General features: G+C 31.7%; 1 protein-coding gene across 1 annotated transcript in view; it reads right to left on the reverse strand.

Moving 5' to 3' along the window:
* LOC117120468 overlaps positions 1-25,914 on the reverse strand; it is a 77,036-nt gene that overhangs the window by 7,987 nt on the left and 43,135 nt on the right. Inside the window, exons 6-11 of the mRNA XM_033265492.1 lie at positions 22,717-22,823; positions 22,514-22,571; positions 18,303-18,409; positions 18,100-18,157; positions 14,719-14,823; positions 840-1,005 (exon numbers count right to left, since the gene is read on the reverse strand). Coding sequence (XP_033121383.1) covers positions 840-1,005; positions 14,719-14,823; positions 18,100-18,157; positions 18,303-18,409; positions 22,514-22,571; positions 22,717-22,823 — 601 coding nt within the window. The remainder of the gene's footprint in view (positions 1-839; positions 1,006-14,718; positions 14,824-18,099; positions 18,158-18,302; positions 18,410-22,513; positions 22,572-22,716; positions 22,824-25,914) is intronic.

Here is a 25,914-nt window from a genome sequence, read left to right on the forward strand (position 1 = left end):
TGTGTGTAGTGTATAAAATTATGAATCTGTCTCTTATACACATCTGGTCTTTAGCAATTAGTTAGCAATTAAAATCTGTTTTTTATCATTTTAAATGTCTATGTTGTAATAGAGATTATATTGGGAAGACAGATAGGAACTTAATGAATAGACTTAAAGAACATTATATACGATCTGACGGTGTTATATAATTTACAAAATTGTGGGGCATTCCAATATCTTCAGGTTTAAAATTTATACTTGTAAATGTGGTCTGTAATGAAAGTAATAAATTATGTTTAATATCTTTTAATAATACTGTAACATTATTGAGAGTTCCAAAAACTGTTCTGTTTTGTTTAGAGAAGCGTTTGCTATTAGTAGACTACACCAATTGCTTAACAATGGGCTTAAAGCATCAAAAGAGTTTTTTTTTTTTTTTTTTTTTTTTTGTAGGGAGCTTTGATGAGTAGAGTTGACCTTTAGTTCACATCACAATTATGTCACCTATTAACATTTTTATTAGTCAGATACTTTTTGTATTTGTTGTATTATAAGCTTGTAAATATGGATAATTTTTCATTTCTGTTGATAACATAATTAATGTCGAAATATTTAATCCCAGATGATGGCGTGCACTTTCATATCTGCAGTATGTATTATACCTTCTCATTTCTATCCACTAATAAGTTTTTATAAATATTTAGGTCTTCGATCTATGCTAAAGTTTTAATATATTGTGTAATAAATGTGTATCGTTAGTATACATATTCATCTGAACTATTACATAATTCTATAAAGAAGCACAAAGAACCACAAAAGGTAATATTTTATAATTAAAATATATTGCAGACACTTACGGTTTTCCGAGCAGATTGTTTACCAAGCAAGTCTTTCCAACGCCCTCCTTGCCGGCTACCATTAATCGTGCATGGTTTACTGTAACTTTTCCATTCTCTAACTCCTCATTAAAAACTTTCAATGCTTCCTCCCCTCTTGCTAATATTACTTCTGGTACTTCAAAGTCTGAAGGGGTGGAGATTCATGGAATAATTATAGAGAACATTAAATGGAAATGGAAAGTTCGTCAGTGACACAACGAAAGTCACTCATTACAATGAAGTCTACTATGATCGATGATTCATTTTAATAAACACAGTCGCACACAGTTTTAAAAATATTATTTGTTTGGATTGAGTTAAATGAGAAACACAATCAGCCATCATATGCTAACTTGTATTGATTGCAAAAACGTGTTAATACCTACGATCTTAAAACACTTGCTAATAAACACAATAGCCATCTCGAATTTTTAGAGTGCAAATTTAACTTACTTACCAGACAATATAGTATCGTGCTTGATGTACAAAATTCTACTAATATTGACATGGAAGTAAAGTATGGGGCATGCCAAATTATATGGATATTGATAAAATTCAGAATGGATTTTGTAAGTATGTGCATGGAGGAATTAGTTCCTAATTCCTCCATGGTATGAGTTAGGCATTGCCAAAAATGCACCAGATAAAGCTTCAAAGGCAAAAATGGGAAGATTCTCTAATTTCGTAATATGTTTAATTAATGTGTTTCATAATTAGTTATGCCTAATTCAAAGTCACCATGATCGTTTTCATTATTAGTGTTATCTTTTTCAATTTAAAAAAGTCGAATTAATTGAATTATGTCGGTTTTATTATGTTAAACAATTTCTATGTTCAATTGGTTTTGGTTATGTCTGTTTTTACAACAGGTAGATGATTCTGCTTTTTGTTTTAATTTCTGTGCTAAAATTAAGACTTATTGCTAAAGAAAGACAACATTTCAAAGACAAAGTCAAAACATATTCGAGATTGAATCATTTTAAATCCTTTGTTGGGGGAGGTGTTGAGAAATAGTACAACTCTATCATTGAGTATATTTTCCGCACGATTAAAATCGTAACGGTACTGGTTTGGTCGACAGGAGTTTGTGTTTCGTGCAGGTAATTCTATTCATAGAAAAAGCTGTTTTATTGGATAAAGCGTACCTGTCGTTAGCCATAGTAGCCTATGTCAATACTAACTCCAGCTATATAAAATTGATTATAAGATTGAAAAATATTAATCTTATTATTGTAGTAGTGACATTAAGTCCACGTTTTAAATCTTGTTATTTATTCGTTAACGTTAATACATATATAATTTAATGTATTTTTTAAGTATGAATTACTACGTCAACGTTAAATTAATCCTATCTATTAAAATTGTATATTTAAATAATATAGTAATTATAGGCATAGCTGAGGCCTAGCCTAGCCTAAACCGAGTGAATATGTGTGTAGTGTATAAAATTATGAATAAAAAATATGAATAAACGAAAAAGTTTTAAAGAATAAAGGAAGAAGGTAGAAAAGGAATGTGATTTGGAGCGGCTGAAATTCGATAATAATAATAACAATAATAATAATAATAATAATAATAATAATAACAATAACAATAATAATAACAATAACAATAACAATAATAATAATAATAATAATAATAATAATAATAATAATAATAATAATAATAATAATAATAATAATAATAATAATAATAAGATATACAATAGTAGTCAATATGTAATTATTGCATTACGTTTTTGTAAACATTTTCGGGCATTAATCATGAGAGGTATCGGCGCCACAGCCTACACTTTTCATAATTCGACTTCTTTTTATTTAGGAATAAAGAAATGTATTTATCCTGTAAAAGCTTGAATAAGCGCTGCCGCACTTATACCATATTTGGAGGCTTCAGTGTGGTGCTTATTCAAGAGCGGCGCTAATAAAATGAAATACTAGTATGGCGCTTTTCATGCCGTTCCCATGTTACATATCTCACATTCCCGTAGTACAGTAGGCCTATCATAGATACAATGTCATAGTAAAGAAACACTTCAATACAAAAAAAGGAAGTACTTGCGTATTCATTGTGTTATTTATTCATCTTAACACTGTATACATTGTATTTAAAACCCAAAATGTTTAATTACACACAAGGTAATAATATACTCTTAAATGCTTTTTCGAGCATTTAGGGTAATTAAAAATTATATAATCTGAATCCACGATTTTGTAACAAGATAGCAATAAAGGCTTCTATTTTATTTATAAATCGGTTTTTTACAGAAAACGAACTTTTAAAACTTTTTATCACTTGCAAATTGACATGTTATTGAACATTTCAAACATTTTTTGCCTGCAGTTCGGGTGTTTAATTTTGTGAATATAATTTTCCCATATACTTGTCTGAACTAAACACGATGGATCAATCAGCAATAATTTTGCAAAATATTTAACCCATTTCTTGTGTTGGTTCCTGAAAGCTGTATAATCTTAGCTTTTATGGTTACGAGTTGAGTGTTGCTTACACTTGAAAGCAAAGAAATGTTTTTGGTCGATAAATTTCAAAATTTGGAATGTTATCTCTTCCAACTGCTTTATTTTAACTTTTGAGAATTTAAGAATATTGGTACCGAAATCGTTCAGCTTCATTGGACTTTGGTTTTCAATAGTTTAAAGCAGAAAAACAGTTTCTTGAAAATGTTCTGCAGTGGTCTGTAATTGCATTTTGATGTAATGATTGGTGTTTGTTTTTGTTTAACTGGAGATACATTATAAATGTAGGCTTCCCATGTCTTCTTCATTTGCCATATTTTTCAGTTCATTAAACTGAAATGATAAAGTATAAAATGCAAAATTATTTATTGATGGTGAAAAAATAGTGAAATATGAAAATGACTATAGATTTTTCTAATGAAGATTTACATACCTTTGCAGTATTATTGGTTTACAATTTTGCTGCCTGTTTCATAATGAAAATTAATTTAAGATAAAAATATAATATATATATATGTATATATATATATATATATATATATATATATATAAATGTTAATGCTTAAATATTTTACGTTAATGTAATATATATTTCTTTTTATATATTTATATTGTTTTATTTATTTCTTATTTCCTTATATGTATGTATATAAGTATTTACATTTGTCAATATTTTATTTATATTATTTATTAATTTTAATTTGTATATAATGCATTAATATTATTTAATATAGTTATGGCATAAATATTACATATATAAAAATTAAATAATGTATTCATATATATTTTGTTGTTATATATTTATATATTTATTATTACTAGTATTAACAATAATAATTTTTAACATGTATAACGACTCATGAAAATGCATATTTATTACACTAGACTTCATCATAGGTAACTATCACAAGTCCAGCTGCAGGCCGATTTAATAGTCCCCACTTGATAGACATTTTATTAACTGAACTGCAAAAATTAGTAGTACTAGGGCACAGGCTTATGCCCTAACTATGCCTAGATACACTACATAGGTCGTTTAGCCAGATATTTTACCTACCTAGCATAAGCGGTCCTATAATAGACCCCTTGCAATGTTTACATTGGACCAAAAATATGAAAGCTGCATGGATGAAAATCACATATGACATATTTAAATAGCCTATTACGAATTAACAATAAAAATAAAAAGTGAGGAACTTTATTTTTTCTATTTTTATTCAATTTTTTTAACTCATTTTCATCGGATGTTGCTATGTGCGAGCGCGCTAGGCCAAGAAATTGCAAAAGTGTGGCAATATCGCCTCCGCCGGTATGAATAGCCTAGAATAGGCCTGTGAATTTTCTGTTTACCCCACGGTGAGGCTAGGCTAAATTTGACAAACGTTTTGAGGTAATTGTTAATCTAAACACTACAAGGGGTTTATAGTTTTATTAGCAAAAGTCCTACTGCCTACCCAGCTAAACATGTTTTTTAACGCTTATGTATAACCATGGCTGCTGAAATGACCGTAGTAGAACCAATAACTCCCTCGTAGAACTAGCACTAGCCTAGTTATAATATTAAACATCAGTAGTATAGGCCCTAGGGCTACCTAGCCAACTAGGCTAGGTAGGCCCTAGGGCTACCTAGCCAACTAGGCTAGGCCTAGTCCTATCTCATGAATAGGCTCTCCTCTCCTTGGAATGCCATCCTTGAAGTGCTGAATATTCCAAAATTCTGTATCACATCCTGGCCTAAAGTATTTGTTTATAATCAAGCCTAGTCTGCTACTAGTCCGTTATGTATGGTAAACTAGGCCTAGTCATAGCAAAGGTGTCGACTTGTACCGAGATTCACAGTCGCTTACCTCTGTAAACAATTCGATGATGACAAAAACGGGACGGGAAATGTTGCCGTTTGACTATACTAAACTTGTGCACTTAAACGTAAGAGCACTGAAAGAATACGATGATGTTGATTATATGTTAGAAGAACTTGAACGATGCAGTTTTAAATGGCAAGTAATAGGTCTGGCTAAAACAAAACGAAAAGGAGGACGAAAATTGTGAATTTCTCATTTACAAGGATACAAAGACCTCAGTAATTGGATTCACACCACATTCAATCAGAATAATCAGCATGCAAGTACTACCAAAAAACGAAACCAAAATCATCATTCTTAAAGTCTACGTCTCTACAACAAGCCATGGCGACATAGAAGTTAACATATTTTATGACACAATACAACAAGCAATTGCGAAAAATAAAAGCAATTACCTTTTTGTGCTGGACAATTTTAACGCGAAGTGAGGAATTAGATCGAATCAGGAAAAGCATCGGAAAGAAACGAAAGAAGAAAGAAAGGAAGAGTAAAAAAAAACTGCAAAAATAAAAAAATAAAAATTTATAGAGACAGGCAAAGGCCCAAATGAAGCAGAAAAGGCTACAGCATGTAAGTCGAGATTAGTAGCTACGAAAAAAGAAAATAAAGAAGTTACAAAACAACAGATCAGAAATCAAAGATATATGTGCAAATTATTACTCAAAAATGTTTCAGTCCGAAAAAGTACACCTCACATTACAAAGAATATCTCTCAGATCTCAGATATGCAGATAACATTGCACTTGTAACCAACTTTTTTGAAAAGATGGAAGAACAGCTGAACATAATAAATGAAGAGGGGTTGAAGTTACATAAAGAAAAGACTAAATTCATGATGAATTTTTGACACAGATAAAATGATAAATGTAGAAGGAACTAGCATTAAAAAAGTAAAAAAGTATAAATACTTAGGTCTGACTATCAACTTAACTGACCAAAATGAAGCTATTTCGGAAAGAATTAATGCGGGTTCGAAAAAATTTTAGGAGATACAGATATATTTTATGCAATCAGAAAATCCCATTGAGTCTCCGCAAAACAGTTTTTAACCAATGCATTATTCCCGTGCTCCCTTATGGCTCACAAACATGGGAACTCACCAACACAGCACAGCATGGAAAGAAATATGCTGAACATAACTGTTTTAGACAGGATACCTTGCAAGGTTATAAGAGAAATATCATGAAGAAATGATATATTTACCTACATTGCAAAAACCAGTGGAAATGGGCTGGTTATTTGACAAGGTTGCAAGACAACAGATGGACGTTGAGGGTCACAACATGGTATACAACCAAGGGAGGAAAAAATGGAAAAGGGGACGACCAAAGAGAAGATGGATGGACGACATAAAGGCAAACACTCCAAGGTGGATGTCTGTACTGCCCTCCTCTGAGAAAAGGCATTAAGTAACAAAATGATAGTTTTGAGTAAATAAGCAAAACACGTTTGGGTTTTTCCAAAGAAAAGTACATAATAACTTCAAATTATTTTAAACACTATAAATGTGGATACATACTCTTGAAATCGGGCATTATCTGCAAAAATTATTTATACAAATACATAAATAATTAATTTATTGAAATGTAATCATATGAAATTTATTCGATATATTTATAACATATGTTTTATTAAAATGTTGCTAAAAAGTGAATATTAATATTAAAAGATATTAAAATAGTGGAATGCCGCAAAATCTTTTATGTAATGTTTTAAAACTCAAGTATAGGTATAAAATCCAAAAAACTGAGTGCAAAAATTAGGAGGTAGTATAATTATGTTAACATTATAAAATGCTGGATTTAATTGTGTACATGAGGAAATTGCGGTGTGTGGTTGGGGCGTTAATAGTTAAGGAGCGAGTACTGGGGTTGGGGATGGTAGCTTTGAACTATTTTTATCCTGTTAGGTTTGTTAAAATATGTTACAGAATTATTTAATAATGGTTCGGTAACTAGCCTATCATATTTTTTAATCTCTTCCTTCTCATCATCAACTTTATCATTGTCTTTGTCATAATCATAATCATCATCATTATTACATTCCAACTATTATTTTTACAATAGTAAAAAGTATTTGCAGAATACAATCTTGATGAATAATTAATTATATGAAATAAATATGCGATGCTACAACACATAACAATACGACTTTATGTAGGGTTATTATAATGAAACATCATAGATAATACAATCGTATACAAAATACTTTAAAAGTTTTTATTTACTATGATATTGTACTTGCTCTTCCAAAAGACTTCTAAAAATATTTGCACTGTAACTTGCGCCATTCCGAAAAAAAATGAAACAAATATCGTAGAATTAATAGTTGAACGTAATAATATACGCAGGTAATTCACTTATTCTTGAAATAAAGCAATTACTAACTATACATTATCTGTTGAGGATTCTAACCTGGCGAAAACATTATCTAAGGAAGAGGAAACTGTCTTAACATTTGATATCCGTAATGTATTAGCAACACGACCTAAGGATTCTGACATGTTTGTTTCCGCAGAATCAATCTGGGAACAACTTCATAATGATTGATGCTCTAACTAAATAATTTATTAAACGTAAAAAGATTAAGAACTCAATTCGTGGCAAGACAAGTAACTTTTTTTTTAATTAAATTGTGATGCCAAACGTACTTTAAAAATCCTACGCAATAAATATGTAATTCTTAGACCTGATAAATGAAATGGTGTTGCGATAATGAAGAAATCTGATTATATTACATCTCTGACCAGCTTGTTCTCTGATCCAACTAAATTTAAGAAATTGTCTACCTGTTCATTAACCACATAGCTTAACTTCTTACAATTCTTCTTACAATCCTTCGAACAATGTTTAATAGAAAAGAACTAACTGAGGCTGAATACAAAGGCATAAGGATTTTGATAATATTCCACCTCTAAGACCTATTAAAATTGTGAGGCATTCCAATATGTTTTAGGTTTACAAGGTATAATTGAAAATGATAATGTAGCCTGTAATGTTCGTAATAAATTAGGTCTAATATTTTCTAATACAAACATTATTGACAGTTCGCAAAATTGTCTATACTATTGTTTAAAGAAGTGTTTGCTATACGTAGGCTACAGCCATTGCTTAAAAATGGGCTGAAAGCTTCAAAGGAGCTTTCTTTGTTCTTGCAGGTAGCTTTGATCAGTAGGGTAAGAATGCTTTGATCTGTAGTTTATTCATAACTATGTCACCTACTAGGGGTAATGTAATGATTGGTTAAAAACTTTTGGTACTTGTGCATATAAGCTTGCAAATAGGAATGATTTTTCATTCCTGATGATAATAATATAATAATAATAAGATCTTTCTTTTACAACGGAAGCTCGTTCACCAAGGAGGTGTTCTTCCACGAAGCCGTATAAGTAACTTCAACATATGGTATCAGATCATAAAATCAAACAAGAACTACGGTACTTACAAATACAAATAATGGATAAGGAAGAAACAAAGATACTACCAAAAAAAAAATAATGACATAATAAATGTCGAAATATTGAATCCCGACACGCTGGCGTGCATTTCGATACTTGGAGTATGTATTATACTATCTTATTCCAAGCTAGTTAATTAGATATTCGTTATACTAGCATCTGATTGGTTACTTACTATCTGTCCTGCGTGAAGTCAAGCGTTCAATACACATAATGCTTTTTCTTGTAGTATTTTTAGTGAAATTTGTTAACAATGCTCAATTTTAAAATAAAATTTCATATTTCTTCAAACATTCTTTTGGAATTTTGATGAACTAAGGTGATAGAATAGACATTCAGGAGTCCCGTAAGCCAACAAATCTCAATTTAAACAAAATTTACTTAATTCCTTTTCTCAGGAGGGCAGCTGTGTAGACAAGGACAGAGAAAGATGGAAAAATTTAGCGGAGGGATACGCCCAGAAGTGGACTGACACATCCTAAATTCGAAATCCTTTAAAAATGAGCCTAACCCCCGTATCGAACTTCGAACTAGAACTTCATTTAGTCTTAGTTGCAACTTCAACTTCAATTTGTATTCACAAACAACGTAGTAGAAGTTCTAACTACGACTAAATCAAGTCCTAGTTGTAGTTCAGCTGAAGACGACTGGCAAGTAACAACTATCAAACTAACTAATAAAAAGAGCTAATTTTAATAGCAGACGAAATTTTTTAGATCCGGTAACGCTGAAGAATATTAAACTGCAGTCTGTCTTTCAAAAACATATTTCTTCATAATTCATAATTGACCATTATTCGCCTCTCTAATATTGTATAATAATAACTATATTAGTCGTTAACATCAAACGATAGAGAATTTGAACTGTCACTAAAGGTTTGCTTTCTTTGGAGAACTATTATATTTGAGGTCGAGCGAGGGTGGCGACATCTTTGTTGTTGTTACGGTTAATCTACGTGACCGCAACGCGAGAGGATTTCGTGCAAACCAGGAACTGTTTCATGTGGCTAGCAAAACATGCTAATTTCGCCTTTTGGAAGCTAAACGTAATGTCCCTTTTCTTGAACACAGTGAAGATACATCAGACCTACTTATACAATCGTTTTTATTTATTTCACTTTATCGTAAGTTACAAAAAGCAAGTTTTCATTGGGGTAAATATTTCAAGTCGGCGATTTAGCCTGACCCTATGCTGACTAAAAAAATCGGCCTGCGGAGGTATAATTTTAGGCGAGGTTCGCGTCATTTAGTCGTAGTGCTAGTCGAAGTTCGTTTTAAGAATACGAAATGACGTAATTTTTAAGTTTTAGCTCGAACTACGACTAAAGTTTGTTTTAAGAATTAAAAACAATATAAATAACAAATACAATATCACTTGGCACAAAAGGAAAAGTTGAAATTTAATTAAAACAAAAAAATACACTGTCTGACAAATAAAAATTCAATATAAACCTGATGATCAAGCTCTTTGAATTAAATGAATGAAACTAATCAGCAAAAATTTCACAATAAACATTTAGTTTATTATCATTAAATTTAAAGGTCAAATATAGAACAATAATTTACTAAAAATATGGGATTGAATTTTTTTTTTTAGATTATTACAGACAGTACATTTTTTAATGGACAACTAAGATTCAAAACGTCCAGTATCTAAAATATACATCTGAACCTTGTTAAACAGAACACAATTTTCATCATTTGTAAGATTCTGGGAACCAAAAATTAATAAATTAAATAAGAAATTCTGAGCAATATTTCTTACAAACGAGAAATCAGCAAAGATAGTTGGAAAAAGATTTTGGATTACATTGAGCAACTTATTTCTTTGAGTAACAAAAAGGGGACACATTATAAAATAATGGAAAGGGGTTTCTATACCATTTCCACAAGCACAAATAGGATCAGCCTTCAAACCATAAGAATGTAAATGAAAATTAAGGCTGCTAAAACCAAGTTTTATTCTTGTATGTATTTCATTATTTTTTTCAGACCCAGTATCATAATATCTTATTTTAGTTGGAAAATCTTTAAATAATTTTTAAACACAGAAATTGATGGAGAATGTTTTATTTCATTATTAAAGGTGTTCCAAACAGAGGTAACAGAGCATATAAATGATGAATTATATAATTCAGTTCTGCAAAGTGGGAGTTTCAAATTTCTTATTCCATGTAAATTATATACTTCAGCATTTTCAAGAAAATTAAACATAGACAATAAATACTGCGGCGTTTGATTATTTCTTATTTTGTATGATAAACACTGTTTAAAATAACTTCGCCTTACTCTGGAGGATTGGCCAACCAAGTTCAGTACATAGTGCTGTATGACTGGTATGCCTCCATGCACCTGTACAGATTCTTGCAAAACACATTTGAAGATTTTCTAGATCTGAAGCTAGGCTAAAGGTCATATTATCCCACACAGAGGAAGCATATTCTAACAGTGGTCGAATACAAGTGATATAAATTTTTACTAAAGTTGGTCGTGATAACAATTTTTTACACGTTTCATCATATTTAATGATGGAGTGGCTTTATTTAATATTAATTGTATATGCCTATTCCACGATAACTCATAACTAAATATTACGCCTAAGTGTTGATAATATTTTACAAAATTAATTTCATGATTTTCAAAGAATAAACGTAAATCAATCTGTGTTTGCATCAGACTTCTTGAAAACAGAACTGCCTTGGTTTTATCAGCATTAAAGTTTACCTTCCACCTTTCAGCCCATTCAGAAATAGTTTTTAAATCGTTATTTAATCTAATTGCAATGTTATTTCTATCATGACCAACTTCACATAAGCATGTATCGTTAGCATACAAGCTTATATTACATTTCAAATGGTCCAAAATATAATTTATATAAACTAAGAATAAAAATGGACCCAAGACTGATCCTTGTGAAACACCTGCAATGTTATTTCTCCATTGACTACAAACGCCTTGGATAACTGCACGTTGCTGTCGATTAGAAAGATAACTTAAAAACCATTTATATAAATTAACTGTAACAGCATACTGTCTTAACTTGAACAGTACACCATTATGTTACGCCTTATCAAAAGCTTTGGATATATCAAGAAAAATTGAACAGAATTCTTTTTTTTTTATCCAAAGCTTTGTGGAATGCGTTATTTAAGTAAACAAATTAATTTACAGTAGAATCGCCAGGTGTAAAACAGATTGAAATAGGGAAATAAAACTGTTTAATTTAAAATAATCATAGTCAACATCAAACACTACTTTTTCAAATATTTTTTGCTATGTGTGATACAACAGAAATAGGACGATAATTTTGAACAAGTGGTTTGCTTTCCTTTTCTCCATGATAGAGACAAAAATTAAAGAGTTTAGTAAGATGTGGACTAATTATACTAGCTGCCTCTCTTATAATAACACTATGAATTCCACCTGGTCCTGTTGCTTTATTTATACCTAAAGAATTTATATAATAAAGAACTTGGTCAGATGTCACTGCAATTTCACCAATTCTTTTATTAGTTTTATAACAGAAATCAGACGGTCTTTGATTATAATTTAGTAATGCGGACTGGTATATAAAATAATTATTAAACACTTCAGCCTATTCAACATTTTCTAGGATTAGATCATTTCCAACCAATAGTGGTGGAAGAAATGCATTTGGTTTAATCTGACATAACTTATTGGCAGTAGCCCACCACTTTTTTGCATTATTATTTGGTGAGTTTAGTGTCTCAGAAGTGGAAGCGTGGTAATCTTTCTTTGCTTGTTTAATAGCTGTAATAACTTTCGCTCGATCATTTTTTAAGCGTTCCATGTATGAAATTGAATAATGTCTACGAGATTGAAGTCTTTAGTCATTACAAAACTATTAGCCTAAAACTTCAGCTCGAGTAACAGAACTCCAATCATCATAATATCTGCAATGATATCTTATCCTTTTACACATATTTTATCGCATTAACTTACATCCTGACCACTCCTTATCAACAATTCTTTATCAACGAATTACCCTGTTCTCAATAGGCCTATACAGGTTGTTTAACAATAATAAAAAAAAACAATTTAGACAGCGCACCCATAAAAATATCTATCACTTACTGCAAAACATGCAGCGTACCTGGTATTAAACATACGTTGTGAGAAATAGAAAACACTACGCGATATGGGACTCGAACAAATAAAACGCGAAACAATGAAAGACACAACACTGTCAAGGTTAAAAGAAACAATAATTAACAGTTAGCCTAAACAAAGTCATTAACTGAGGAAAGCATAAAACCATAATTCGTCTATAAAGAAGAACTCCGAGTATTAAATGATAGTTATCCCTAGTAATATGAGAAAAGAAATGGAATTGTTGCACCAAGGTCATCCAGGTATGGTCAAGACCAAACTCTAGCCCGAGATATGGTGTTTTTGGGCAAATATAAATGGTCAATTAGACAGAACATCCTAGTGTGACGTGTACTTAACACACAGACAGCAGCAGCAAAAAGAACTACTTTTGCCGCATGCAGTGCCAAAGGATGGACTGCAAAATGGTCTTGATTTATTTGATTGCTGTGGTAGCAAGTATATTATTGGTGTAGATTATTATTCAGAGTATTTTGAATTTAAGAAACCCAACAAGGATGTAACGGGTGGAATGGTAATTTATTTTTTTTTAAATGTTTTTGTTGTTAATAGAATTCCACTAAGAGTTATATCCGATAACGGTCCACCATTTCAGGGTTACAAATTCAAGAAATTTTCTAGAACTGGTATTTGCCTGTTTAAACACATAACATCTTTACTAAGCGCACCCTAGGTCAAATGGCATGACAGAAAAAGCAGTCGGTATTGCATAAACCCCTAACAAGGAAATGTATAGTGTCAAATTCAGACCTCTACTTGGCACTATTGAACCTTAGAAATATTCATAGAGATGAAGTTGTTGGGTCAACCGGATAAAGAATTGTTAGCAGACGAATAAGACCCACTTTACCCACTGCTCAAAAACTGCTAAAGCCAAAAGCAAAAAACACTAACAGAGTAAAAAAGCAATGCAAAAAAGTTGGAGTCAGGACAAATACAGGTTGGAAACAAACTAAATTACTTTCAAAACAAAATGATGAATAAAGTGATTACAACTCTAATTTATTATGCTGTTTTTAGAGTTATGATATACAGGCGAAAACCCTTCATAGTAAAACATCTTTTAAAAATATAAAAAGGGAGATGTGATATATCGACGTTATCAAACTACTTCCGCTAGTCTTATTGGTGATTTTTATTTCATTCAAATTTTATTAAAATAATAACCATCTTACGTATGTTATCAACACTTCTTTTTTGACTAGTATTGTGCCTAATTATATTAAAGTAGCTAGATCATTCCAATTTTCAAGAAAGGTGATCAAGATAATTTTTCATATTATAGACCAATTACTCTACTCTCAATACTTTCAAATTGTTGAAAAATTAGAATATTCCAGACTTAATATTATTACTTTAACTAATTTTAAATCTACACCGGCACGGTTTTCGTAAATATCATTCAACCTGCCATGCCCTTATTGACGTTATAGATAATGTGACTAAATTATTTGAAAATAATAATAATTAAAAAAATCATATTAAAAAGCTTATCAAAAGCTTCGATGTTATCAATCACTGTATTTTATTCTGTAAAGTTGAATACTATGACATCAGAGGTCTTGGTTGCCTCAAAATTTAAGGAAGGGAAAATGAAAGGATAAATTAAACTGTACATGTAATCTTGGGTAAAAAATATATTGTATTCACAAATAACTTTAGAAGGCTGTTTACTCAAAATCATGTTTATCTACTTTCACTTCCCAACTATTTGAAATGTAGGAAAATGTACACTATTTATGATTCTTTATTGTGTCTCTAAATTGAAGTTCATATGTAACAGCAACTATAGAGATGTGGGTAACCCACATCGTTATAATTATACATTTCATTTTTTTAGTTTATTTTACTATTTTTATTATTTGCAAGACAAAAGACACTGTTCTCATAAATATATTTTTTTTATGTCAAATAATAATGTTTAAATACTACCTATAGAAGATTTGTCTCCAATGTTTTTATCTTCATCTTCTTGTCTGGTCTTGGTTTCACTCTTCATTACCGACTTATCTGATACATTACCTTCTCTTGTATTTTCTGATAAAGCATGAAATGTAAAATGTAAACACATTAAAATTAGTAAAACTTAATAGTAAGTGAAGAGTGTTTAATTTTTTGCACATGAATTGTTTATTGAATTTTTAAGAGACGTAGCCTGTGCATTCGGTCCAATACAAGAAAGTAAGGAGTCGGATAGATCTATGTAATAGCAAAAATGTGATATTGTACAATGTGCAACAATTCTAAGGATGTAATGCAGTGATACAAAATTTAACACCACCAAACACATTTCATAAGGTCGGATGATGATGATGACCATTTAAAGTTCAATCATAATAATTATTTCATACAATTAAAAAAGAAAACTGATTGTTAAGTTAGTCATGGTGCGCGTTATTTAGTCGTATTCGAAGTTAATTTTGCAAATACGCAATGACGGAATTTTGAGTTTTTCACTCGAAATAAAGTTCGTTTTTAGAATATCGTGGGTACTTTTTTTCTATCCAGAGTGTTTGTTGGCTTACACAGGTAACAAGGCACAGCGATAAGGGACAATGTATCCGTGATATCAGGGAGCTGACATTGCCGTAGGCAGTCGCTGTTCTCTAGGGCCCAGTCAATATTTTCAATTTCAAATATTTGGAATTGGAAAAATAGGATAATTTTTATTTTATTTTACTATAAAAAAGATTTTTTTTTTCATAAATGTGATTTTAAAAAACAAATCAATAATATGGTTATAAACACTTTTAATGTAAATACTTCAAATTTAGAAGACACAAATGAATTATTAAAAACCCACTATCTGCAAATTTGTGATATCAGGGAACCGGCGTTGCCGTGTAGCAGTCTCTGGTCTTAATGGCCAAGCCAACATTTCAAATTTCAAATATTTGGAATTGGACAAATAAGGAAAATTGTAATTGTTTTATTATTTTTATAAACAGCAAAAAAATAAATCTTATAAATATGATTTTTAAAAACAAGTTAATATGGTTATATATATCTTTAAAGTAAATACTTAAAATTGAAACACATAAATGATATTTCAATAATTATTAAAGACCCACTATCTGCAAATTTTATATCAGCTAATTTTCCTAATCTAACATTGTTGGCCACTGTGTTGTCATGGAGAAATTACTATGTAAGGAATGTGTTAAAATGCTTCTGTAAATTAGAGGTGTAAATGTTCACCATGAGTACGCATTCCAACTACCATTCAAATCAGTATCTTCACGGAGGAATTTTATGAAGGGGTTGGTAATAGAGGGATTTAGCGATGCGAGTCACGTGACCTAAATCGGCTGTTAAATATATACAATCCAATGACACAGCGGTGTTTTACATGGAGATTTATATCGCAGCCACCAATGTTTATTACTGTAAAGATCATCATAATTTCAAGTAAACTATACCAAATTGATTTGAAATTGAAATTAGGAATTTAGCCTTTAATGGTTTGCTAATGCTGTAAAGGATAATGGGCGAAAACATTGCTATTTTTTGACAAATGTTAAGCCTAGGCCCTGCACATCTACTGCAGGGTTAGGCATGCATGATGGTCTTCTACCCACTAACTACGCTTCGATGTCAGTACCAGCTAAGGTTTTGAAGGATCACTTAAATTTCAGAGCATAAAATCAAAAGAGAACGCTAGAATAAGTAAATAAACACTATTTTGAACAACCGGATTGCCTTTCAATGCCTATCAATTTACTTCTAACGTTAACAGTGGGGTTGTTTTCGCAACCATAGTATTATTTTTCCTATGCTATCGCACTGTAATGTTTTTCAAGTATACACAAGTTAGGTCACGTGACCGCCTGTAAACGATATTCGCTAAATCTCTCTATCGCACATAAGTTTCTTTATATGACCAATGCCAAAGGGGTAGTTGCTAAATACAACGGGTTCAGACGAGGGGGCGTAGCTTGTATAGGTGACGTCATGTATAATTAATGTCGTCTACCAAAAAACATCACACTACACACTGTGTGACCAATGTGAATTTAGAAAGGCGAGCAGGAGAAGGCTTAGTCTAGTTTTCTCTTCTGCTGTTGCTACGGGCAACAGGTATGCTGTATTCCAGTAAAATAAAAGAAAACTTAGTTTACTTTACTTATATCTTTTTATTAACAAATAAGTAAATAAAACAAAGAAAAAATATACTTAATACTTGCATGCAGCATATCTGTATTCCCTAGACTAGATCCTGTATCTCTAATTTATTATGCTATTTATAATATGCCACTTTGATGTATTTACTTCATTGTTTATATTCTAGTTTTTATGTTTCTTTTTGTAACTTTGATTTTTGGCCGGTGATTAGGCCGTAAAGTTTGTTATCAAACTTATTTTGGTCCCCGTCCACACAGTTTTATCTACTTATTTTCTCCATTTTTTACTCCGTTTTAAATTGTTTATAACCAATACTGTATTGTTTATATTATATATTTTCTGTGTGGAAAAAACTTAATAAACAAACATACAAACAAACGGGGGGACGTTCGTAGGTCTAGGCTCCCTCTAACTAAGCCTGGGCTAGGTCGGACCAAGAGGTCTTTTCAGTAGTCTGGTGCCTTGTCCTAGATTGTGGGTCCAGCAACCCGCAGCAGTCCGTCTAGGCCTATGCCTCATTTACGTGAAGTTAGGCGCATGCAGAATCTGTTGTAAGACCCTCTCCTAGGCTACTGAAGAATTTGCACTGAATAGGCGCATAATAGGCCTACATAATATTTATACAATACAATACACGACATTGGAAAGTTAATATGTTATTTACTTAAATTACATATAGACCAGGGTATAATTGAGATAGGTGCCACTTGGAGAGGTAGGAATTCTCATATGGTTTTTCTAGACTAGTTTTTTATGGGGAATCAGAATGTATGAGGTAAAAGGTGTAACCTGAGAACTTGTGCATAACTTTGCTACAAAAGTTGTTGCAGGCTCATTGTGTGTACTGTAGCGTGTACATAAATACAACGGTGGGGAAAACTAGAAGATGTAACAGCAGTATGTTCGAACTTAAATTTCGTACTCGTTAAAATGAGCCGATTTTATTCGTTCAAAAGTCGTTATGAGGTGCTAGTTAACATTTTTTTCTGAAAAAAAGTAATGAAATTATGTCTCTAAATTGAAGTTCATATGCAACAGCAACTATAGAGATGTGGGTAACCCACATCGTTATAATTATACGACATTTCATTTTTTTAGTTTATTTTACTATTTTTATTATTTGCAAGACAAAAGACACTGTTCTCATAAATATATTTTTTTTAATGTAAAATAATAATGTTTAAATACTACCTATAGAAGATTTGTCTCCAATGTTTGTATCTTCCTCTTCTTGTCTGGTCTTGGTTGCCTAGATGTATTGATTAAAGATGACGTAGATATTAGGAGATTATATAAAATATCTACATATACATTATAACGTGAATGGGATTCAAAATCAATTACACTATTTTTTTCCCCTAATATTTCGAAAGAATGCAATAGTATACTATTACCTTGATATTATATGTATGTATGTGACTTCCTGAGTCATTGGAGGGAGGTGTTGTTGTTTCACTCTTCATTACCGACTTATCTGATACCTTATCTTCTCTTGTATTTTCTCCATTTTTTACTCCGTTTTAAATTGTTTATAACCAATACTGTATTGTTTATATTATATATTTTCTGTGTGGAAAAACTTAATAAACAAACATACAAACAAACGGGGGGACATTCGTAGGTCTAGGCTCCCTCTAACTAAGCCTGGGCTAGGTCGGACCAGGAGGTCTTTTCAGTAGTCTGGTGCCTTGTCCTAGATTGTGCGTCCAGCAACCCGCAGCAGTCCGTCTAAGCCTATGCCTCATTTACGTGAAGTTAGGCGCATGCAGAATCTGTTGTAAGACCCTCTCCTAGGCTACTGAAGAATCTGCACTGAATAGGCGCATAATAGGCCTACATAACATTTATAAAATACAATACACGACATTGGAAAGTTAATATGCTATTTACTTAAATTACATATAGACCAGGGTATCATTGAGATAGGTGCCACTTGGAGAGGTAGAAATTCTCATATGGTTTTTCTAGACCAGTTTTTTATGGGGAATCAGAATGTGTGATGTAAAAGGGTGTAACTTGAGAACTTGTGCGTAACTTTGCTACAAAAGTTGTAGGCTCATTGTGTGACTGTAGCGTGTACATAAATACAACGGTGGGGGAAAAATAGAAGATGTAACAGCAGTATGTTCGAACTTAAATTTCGTACTCGTTAAAATGAGCCGATTTTATTTGTTCTAAAGTCGTTATGAGGTGCTAGTTAACATTTTTTTCTGAAAAAAAATAATGAGATTATGTCTTTAAATTTAAGTTCATATGCAACAGCAACTATAGATATGTGGGTAACCCACATCGTTATAATTATACGACATTTCATTTTTTTAGTTTAATTTACTATTTTTATTATTTGCAAGACAAAAGACACTGTTCTCATAAATATATATTTTTTTATGTAAAATAATAATGTTTAAATACTACCTATAGAAGATTTGTCTCCAATGTTTGTATCTTCCTCTTCTTGTCTTGTCTTGGTTGCCTAGATGTATTGATTAAAGATGTCGTAAATGTTAGGAGATTAAATAAAATATCTACATATACATTATAACGTGAATGGGATTAAAATTCAATTACACTATTTTTTTTCTAAAATTTCGAAAGAATGCAATAGTATAATATTACCTTGATATTATATGTATGTATGTGACTTCCTGAGTCATTGGGGGGAGGTGTTGTTGTTTCACTCTTCATTACCGACTTATCTGATACCTTATCTTCTCTTGTATTTTCTGATAAAGCATGAAATGTAAAAAGTAAACACATTAAAATTAGTAAAACTTAATAGTAAGTGAAGAGTGTTTAATTTTTTGCACATGAATTGCTTATTGAATTTCTAACAGACGTAGCCTGTGCATTCGGTCCAATACAAGAAAGTAAGGAGTCGGATAGATCTATGTAATAGCAAAAAAGTGATATTGTACAATGTGCAACAATTCTAAAGATGTAATGCAGTGATACAAAATTTAACACCACTAAACACATTTAATAAGGTCGGATGATGATGATGACCATTTAAAGTTCAATCATAATAATAATTTCATACAATTGAAAAAGAAAAACTGATTGTTAAGTTAGTCATGGTGCGTGTTATTTAGTCGTATTCGAAGTTAATTTTGCAAATACGCAATGACGGAATGTTGAGTTTTTCCCTCGAAATAAAGTTCGTTTTAAAATATCGTGGGTACTTTTTTTCTATCCAGAGTGTTTGTTGGCTTACACCGGTAACAAGGTACAGCGATAAGGGACAATGTATCCGTGATATCAGGGAGCTGACATTGCCGTAGGCAGTCGCTGTTCTCTAGGGCCCAGTCAACATTTTCAATTTCAAATATTTGGAATTGGAAAATTAAGATAATTTTTATTTTATTTTACTATAAAAAATGTTTTTTTTTTCATAAATGTGATTTAAAAAAACAAATCAACAATATGGTTATAAACACTTTTAATGTAAATACTTTAAATTTAGAAGACACAAATGAATTATTAAAAACCCACTATCTGCAAATTTGTGATATCAGGGAACCGGCGTTGCCGTGTAGCAGTCACTGTTCTCACTGGCCAAGCCAACATTTCAAATTTCAAATATTTGGAATTGGACAAATAAGGAAAATTGTAATTGTTTTATTATTTTTATAACCAGCAAAAAAAAAATTCTTTTAAATATGATTTTAAAAAACAAGTTAATATGGTTATATATATCTTTCAAGTAAATACTTAAAATTGGAACACATAAATGATATTTCAATTATTATTAAATACCCACTATCTGCAAATTTTATATGAGCTAATTTTCCTAATCTAACATTGCTGGCCACTATGTTGTCATGGAGAAGGTCATTGAGAAATTACTATGTAAGGAATGTGTTAAAATGCTTCCGTAAATTAGAGGTGTAAATGTTCACCATGAGTACGCATTCCAACTACCCTTCAAATCAGTATCTTCACGGAGGAATTTTATGAAGGAGTTGGTAATAGAGGGAATTAGCGATGGGAGTCACGTGACCTAAATCGGCTGCTAAATATATACAATCCAATGACACAGCGGTGTTTTACATGGAGATTTCTATCGCAGCCGCCAATGTTTATTGCTGTAAAGATCATCATAATTCCGAGTAAACTATACCATACTATGGTTTTCGCAACCATAGTATAATTTTTCCTATGCTATCGCACTGTAATGTTTTTCATGTACAGTATACCCAAGTTAGGTCACGTGACCGCCTGTAAACGATCATCGCTAAATCTCTCTATTGCACATAAGTTTCTTTATATGACCAATGTCAAAGGGGGTAGTTGCTAAATACAACGGGTTCAGCCGAGGGGGCGTAGCTTGTATAGGTGACGTCATGTATAATTAATGCCATCTACCAAAAAACATCACATTACACACTGTGTGACCAATGTGAATTTAGCAAGGCGAGCAGGCGAAGGCTTAGTCTAGTTTTCTCTTCTGCTGTTGCTACGGGCAACAGATATGCTGTATTCCAGTAAAATAAAAGAAAACTTAGTTTACTTTACTTATATCTTTTTATTAACAAATAAGTAAATAAAACAAAGAAAAAATATACTTAATACTTGCATGCAGCATATCTGTATTCCCTAGACTAGATCCTGTATCTCTAATTTATTATGCAATTTATAATATGCCACTTTGATGTATTAACTTCATTGTTTATATTCTAGTTTTTATGTTTCTTTTTGTAACTCTGATTTTTGGCCGGTGATTAGGCCGTAAAGTTTGTTATCAAACTTATTTTGGTCTCCGTCCACACAGTTTTATCTACTTATTTTCTCCATTTTTTACTCCGTTTTACATTGTTTATAACCAATACTGTATTGTTTATATTATATATTTTCTGTGTGGAAAAACTTAATAAACAAACATACAAACAAACGGGGGGACGTTCGTAGGTCTAGGCTCCCTCTATCTAAGCCTGGGCTAGGTCGGACCAGGAGGTATTTTCAGTAGTCTGGTGCCTTGTCCTAGATTGTGCGTTCAGCAACCCGCAGCAGTCCGTCTAGGCCTATGCCTCATTTAAGTGAAGTTAGGCGCATGCAGAATCTAATACACGACATTTGAAAGTTAATATGTTATTTACTTAAATTACATATAGACCAGGGTATAATTGAGATAGGTGCCACTTGGAGAGGTAGAAATTCTCATATGGTTTTTCTAGACCAGTTTTTTATGGGGAATCAAAATGTATGAGGTAAAAGGGTGTAACCTGAGAATTTGTGCATAACTTTGCTACAAAAGTTGTTGCAGGCTCATTGTGTGTACTGTAGCATGTGCATAAATACAACGGTGGGGGAAAACTAGAAGATGTAACAGCAGTATGTTCGAACTTAAATTTCGTACTCGTTAAAATGAGCCGATTTTATTCGTTCAAAAGTCGTTATGAGGTGCTATTTAACATTTTTTTTCTGAAAAAAAATAATGAAATTATGTCTCTAAATTGAAGTTCATATGCAACAGCAACTATAGAGATGTGGGTAACACGACATTTCATTTTTTTAGTTTATTTTACTATTTTTATTTTTTGCAAGACAAAAGACACTGTTCTCATAAATATATATTTTTTTATGTAAAATAATATTGTTTAAATACTACCTATAGAAGATTTGTCTCCAATGTGTGTATCTTCCTCTTCTTGTCTGATATTGGTTGCCTAGATGTATTGATTAAAGATGACGTAAATATTAGGAGATTATATAAAATATCTACATATACATTATAACGTGAATGGGATTCAAAATCAATTACACTATTTTTTTTCCCTAATATTTCGAAAGAATGCAATAGTATACTATTACCTTGATATTATATGTATGTATGTGACTTCCTGAGTCATTGGAGGGAGGTGTTGTTGTTTCACTCTTCATTACCGACTTATCTGATACCTTATCTTCTCTTGTATTTTCTGATAAAGCATGAAATGTAAAATGTAAACACATTAAAATTAGTAAAACTTAATAGTAAGTGAAGAGTGTTTAATTTTTTGCACATGAATTGTTTATTAATTTCTATGAGACGTAGCCTGTGCATTCGGTCCAATACAAGAAAGTAAGGAGTCGGATAGATCTATGTAAGAGCAAAAATGTGATATTGTACAATGTGCAACAATTCTAAGGATGTAATGCAGTGATACAAAATTTAACACCACCAAACACATTTCATAAGGTCGGATGATGATGATGACCATTTAAAGTTCAATCATAATAATTATTTCATACAATTAAAAAAGAAAAACTGATTGTTAAGTTAGTCATGGTGCGCGTTATTTAGTCGTATTCGAAGTTAATACGCAATGACGGAATGTTGAGTTTTTCCCTCGAAATAAAGTTCGTTTTGAGAATATCGTGGGTACTTTTTTTTCTATCCAGAGTGTTTGTTGGCTTACACCGGTAACAAGGTACAGCGATACGGGACAATGTATCCGTGATATCAGGGAGCTGACATCGCCGTAGGCAGTCGCTGTTCTCTAGGGCCTAGTCAACATTTTCAATTTCAAATATTTGGAATTGGAAAAATAAGATAATTTTTATTTTGTTTTACTATTAAAAATTTTTTTTTTTTTCATAAAGGTGATTTTAAAAAACAAATCAATGATATGGTTATAAACACTTTTAATGTAAATACTTAAATTATTTAGAAGACACAAATGAATTATTAAAAACCCACTATCTGCAAATGTGTGATATCAGGGAACCGGCGTTGCCGTTTAGCAGTCACTGGTCTCAATGGCCAAGCCAACATTTCAAATTTCAAATATTTGGAATTGGACTAATAAGGAAAATTGTAATTGTTTTATTATTTTTATAAACAGCAAAAAAAAAAAAAATCTTATAAATATGATTTTTAAAAACAAGTTAATATGGTTATAAATATCTTTAAAGTAAATACTTAAAATTGGAACACATAAATGATATTTCAATTATTATTAAAGACCCACTATCTGCAAATTTTATATGAGCTAATTTTCCTAATCTAACATTGTTGGCCACTATGTTGTCATGGAGAAATTACGATGTAAGGAATGTGTTAAAATGCTTCTGTAAATTAGAGGTGTAAATGTTCACCATGAGTACGCATTCCAACTTCCCTTCAAATCAGTATCTTCACGGAGGAATTTTATGAAGCAGTTAGTAATAGAGGGATTTAGCGATCGGAGTCACGTTACCAAAATCGGCTGTTAAATATATACAATCCAATGACACAGCGGTGTTTTACATGGAGATTTCTATCGCAGCCGCCAATGTTTATTGCTGTAAAGATCATATTAATTCCCAGTAAACTATACCAAATTGATTTGAAATTGAAATTAGGAATTTAGCCTTAATGGTTTGCTAATGCTGTAAAGGATAATGGGCGAAAACATTGCTATTTTTTGACAAATGTTAGGCCTAGGCCCCTGCACATCTACTGCAGGGTTAGGTATGCATGATGGTCTTCGATCCACTAACTACGCTGCGATGTCAGTACCAGCTAAGGTTTTGAAGGATCACTTAAATTTCAGAGCAAAAAATCAAAAGAGAACGCTAGAATAAGTAAATAAACACTATTTTGAACAACCGGATTGCCTTTCAATGCCTAGCAATTTACTTCTAACGTTAACAGTGGGGTTGTTTTCGCAACCATAGTATTATTTTTCCTATGCTATCGCACTGTAATGTTTTTCATGTATACCCAAGTTAGGTCACGTGACCGCCAGTAAACGATCATCGCTATATCTCTCTATTGCACATAAGTTTCTTTATATGACAAATGCCAAACGGGGTATGGTAGTTGCTAAATACAACGGGTTCAGCCGAGGGGGCGTAGCTTGTATAGGTGACGTCATGTATAATTAATGCCGTCTACCAAAAAACATCACACTACACACTGTGTGACCAATGTGAATTTAGCAAGGCGAGCAGGCGAAGGCTTAGTCTAGTTTTTTTTTTTTTTGTGTTTTTGCTACGGGCAACAGATATGCTGTATTCCAGTAAAATAAAAGAAAACTTAGTTTACTTTACTTATATCTTTTTATTAACAAATAAATATATAAAACAAAGAAAAAATATACTTAATACTTGGATGCAGCATATCTGTATTGCCTAGACTAGATCCTGTATCTCTAATTTATTATGCAATTTATAATATGCCACTTTGATGTATTTACTTCATTGTTTATATTCTAGTTTTTATGTTTCTTTTTGTAACTCTGATTTTTGGCCGGTGATTAGGCCGTAAAGTTTGTTTATCAAACTTATTTTGGTCCCCGTCCACACAGTTTTATCTACTTATTTTCTCTATTTTTTACTCCGTTTTACATTGTTTATAACCAATACTGTATTGTTTAAATTATATATTTTCTGTGTGGAAAACTTAATAAACAAACATACAAACCCGCAGCAGTCCGTCTAGGCCTATGCCTCATTTACGTGAAGTTAGGCGCATGCAGAATCTGTTGTAAGACCCTCTCCTAGGCTACTGAAGAATCTGCACTGAATAGGCGCATAACAGGCCAACATAACATTTATACAATACACGACATTTGAAAGTTAATATGTTATTTACTTAAATTACATATAGACCAGGGTATAATTGAGATAGGTGCCACTTGGAGAGGTAGAAATTCTCATATGGTTTTTCTAGACCACTTTTTTTTATGGGGAATCAGAATGTATGAGGTAAAAGGGTGTAACCTGAGAACTTGTGCGTAACTTTGCTACAAAAGTTGTTGCAGGCTCATTGTGTGTACTGTAGCGTGTACATAAATACAACGGTGGGGAAAACTAGAAGATGTAACAGCAGTATGTTCGAACTTAAATTTCGTACTCGTTAAAATGAGCCGATTTTATTCGTTCAAAAGTCGTTATGAGGTGCTAGTTAACATTTTTTCTGAAAAAAAATAATGAAATTATGTCTCTAAATTGAAGTTCATATGCAACAGCAACTATAGAGATGTGGGTAACCCACATCGTTATAATTATACGACATTTCATTTTTTTAGTTTATTTTACTATTTT

The sequence above is a fragment of the Anneissia japonica genome, unplaced genomic scaffold, assembly GCF_011630105.1.
Source record: "Anneissia japonica isolate Jap-2015-1 unplaced genomic scaffold, ASM1163010v1 scaffold288046_len260376_cov104, whole genome shotgun sequence".
NCBI lineage: Eukaryota > Metazoa > Echinodermata > Crinoidea > Comatulida > Comatulidae > Anneissia > Anneissia japonica.